Here is a 1,937-nt window from a genome sequence, read left to right as displayed (position 1 = left end):
AGGACTCGATCTAGAAAGTGTTCAGATGAAACTGAAACCAGGGCCTGGTGCAGCAGGGGCAGAGCTCCTCGGGCCCCGTCTCTCACTCAATCACCCACCGGGGCCCCTGATGGGGGGGGGGGGGGGGGGGGTCAGCATACAGCGTGATTCAAGAGAGGAGAGTTTCTGTTCCCCGGTGCTAAAGGTCAGAGGTTCGTTGACCTGAGGAACTGACGTGTACGTGTTTGTGGCGTCGGTGCGTTTGAGCCTCGACATCTGGATCAGACCAGCTCAGAGATATGGAAATCAGAAGCCGCGGGGAAGCACACATTTGGTTTTCCTGAGAAACTTAAACTCATGTCTCATGTTTTTCTGTTTTCAACTCAGTTTTAATACAAACCGTGAGTTGACATATTCGGTCTTGAACCCACAGGGTCCAGGTAAGGCCGGAACGCACTGCGCCCTGGACTGCGGCTCCGGGATCGGGCGCGTGACCAAAGGCGTCCTCCTGCCTGTGTTTGAGAAGATGGAAATGGCGGACATGATGGAGCACTTCCTGCTGCACGCGCACGAGGAGTACCTGGGAGACGACGCCGACCGCATCGAGACGTACTACTGCTACAACCTGCAGGAGTTCACCCCCCCGAAGAACAAGTACGACGTCATCTGGATGCAGTGGGTGGCCTGTAAGTGTCTCAGTATCGAGTCCACCTGAGAAAGTCCTCCTGAACACATCACTGATCCTCAAGTTGAGGTTCTGGACCAACCAGAACCAGCCCCCCCGCAGGGCAGAGAACATATAACCCTCCTCTGGCCCTGGAACGATTCATGTGTGGGGATGACATCGACAAATAATCTCAATCAGCTGATGCATGATGCAGAATCACCAGTTTTCAGTGTAGACTCAAACTTCCCTGTGAACTCTTCTGTGAACTCTTCTGTGAACTCTTCTTTTTCGTGTCTTCTTCTTCAGGTCACCTGACAGACAAGGACCTCATGAACTTCCTGTTTCGCTGTAAGAAGAGCCTGCGTCCAAACGGCGTCATCATAATGAAGGACAACATGGCGCGGCAGGGCTGCAAGCTGGACTCCATCGACAGCACCATCAGCCGCCACCTGGACATCATGAAGTGCATCATCGCCAAGGCCGGCCTGGAGGTGCTGGAGGTGGAGCTGCAGGAAGGATTCCCTGAGATCATCATGCCCGTCTGGATGATCGCCATGAAATAGACGCCACAGTGGTTCTGTGAAAAGTTTCAGATCGTTGTTTCTCGAGAACCAGGAGGGAAATCCACCATAAAGCAGAATTCACGTGTTATTCCAGTTCTGCTAAAGTCCTTAAGATTCGTGATTGATTCTCTAAAACCTACAAACACACAGCGAGAGCTCCTCACGTCATCAGGAGATAAATCCTGAAGACGGGGACATGACGCCCAGCGTGACGTTCAGGAGACAGGAGCCTCCTCCTGCTCTGCACTGACATGAGAGAAAGCTTCAGTGGGACATTAAACCTCCACAGAAGCACTCGGCGTGTCCACAAAGACACTCTGTGATTTACTGTCCACCACCAGGCTCGGTGTCCGCCGGCATCAAACCTCCGAGCCTCAGGTCTCTGTGGGAGAAGCTTGTTCCTGCCGGAGGATCATTGGAATAACATGTGAATTCAGGTTTACTGCTGGATTGTAACGTGTCAGTAACGTGTCAGTGACGTGTCATAGTGGACTGGATTCAAATGTTGTTGTGCACAGTGAACATGTGATCTGCATGTACATATGTGAGGTGGACATGACATCTGATCACAGGCTTTTACATTCACACCTTTTATTATTTTAATAACTCAGTTTGTAGGTCCGATAGGGGGCGCTGAGAGAGAGAGAGAGAGAGAGAGAGCAAGAGAGAGAGAGAGAGAGAGAGAGAGAGAGAATTTATCTCAAAATCCAAGATGTCGGACAAACATT

The 1,937-nt window shown here is 51.3% G+C and overlaps 1 protein-coding gene across 1 annotated transcript; it reads left to right on the top strand.

Moving 5' to 3' along the window:
• Positions 1–415: 415 nt before the first annotated feature.
• Positions 416–1,209, top strand: ntmt2 (N-terminal Xaa-Pro-Lys N-methyltransferase). The gene is made up of 2 exons (XM_053431329.1): positions 416–665; positions 953–1,209. Exons 1-2 carry the CDS (start codon positions 506–508, stop codon positions 1,207–1,209), a joined length of 417 nt encoding a protein of 138 aa, XP_053287304.1. The 5' UTR covers positions 416–505.
• The last annotated feature ends 728 nt before the right edge of the window (positions 1,210–1,937 follow it).

The sequence above is a fragment of the Pleuronectes platessa genome, chromosome 9 (genome assembly GCF_947347685.1).
Source record: "Pleuronectes platessa chromosome 9, fPlePla1.1, whole genome shotgun sequence".
In the NCBI taxonomy this organism is placed as follows: Eukaryota; Metazoa; Chordata; class Actinopteri; order Pleuronectiformes; family Pleuronectidae; genus Pleuronectes; species Pleuronectes platessa.
This window is presented reverse-complemented; position numbering and strand designations above follow the sequence as displayed.

Bases quoted from the DNA above. Each gene is read 5' to 3' on its own strand.
- ntmt2 (XM_053431329.1), top strand. From the start codon at position 506: ATGGAAATGGCGGACATGATGGAGCACTTCCTGCTGCACGCGCACGAG. The intron at 666-952 runs GTAAGTGTCTCA...CTTCTTCTTCAG, and splicing joins CTGGATGCAGTGGGTGGCCT to GTCACCTGACAGACAAGGAC.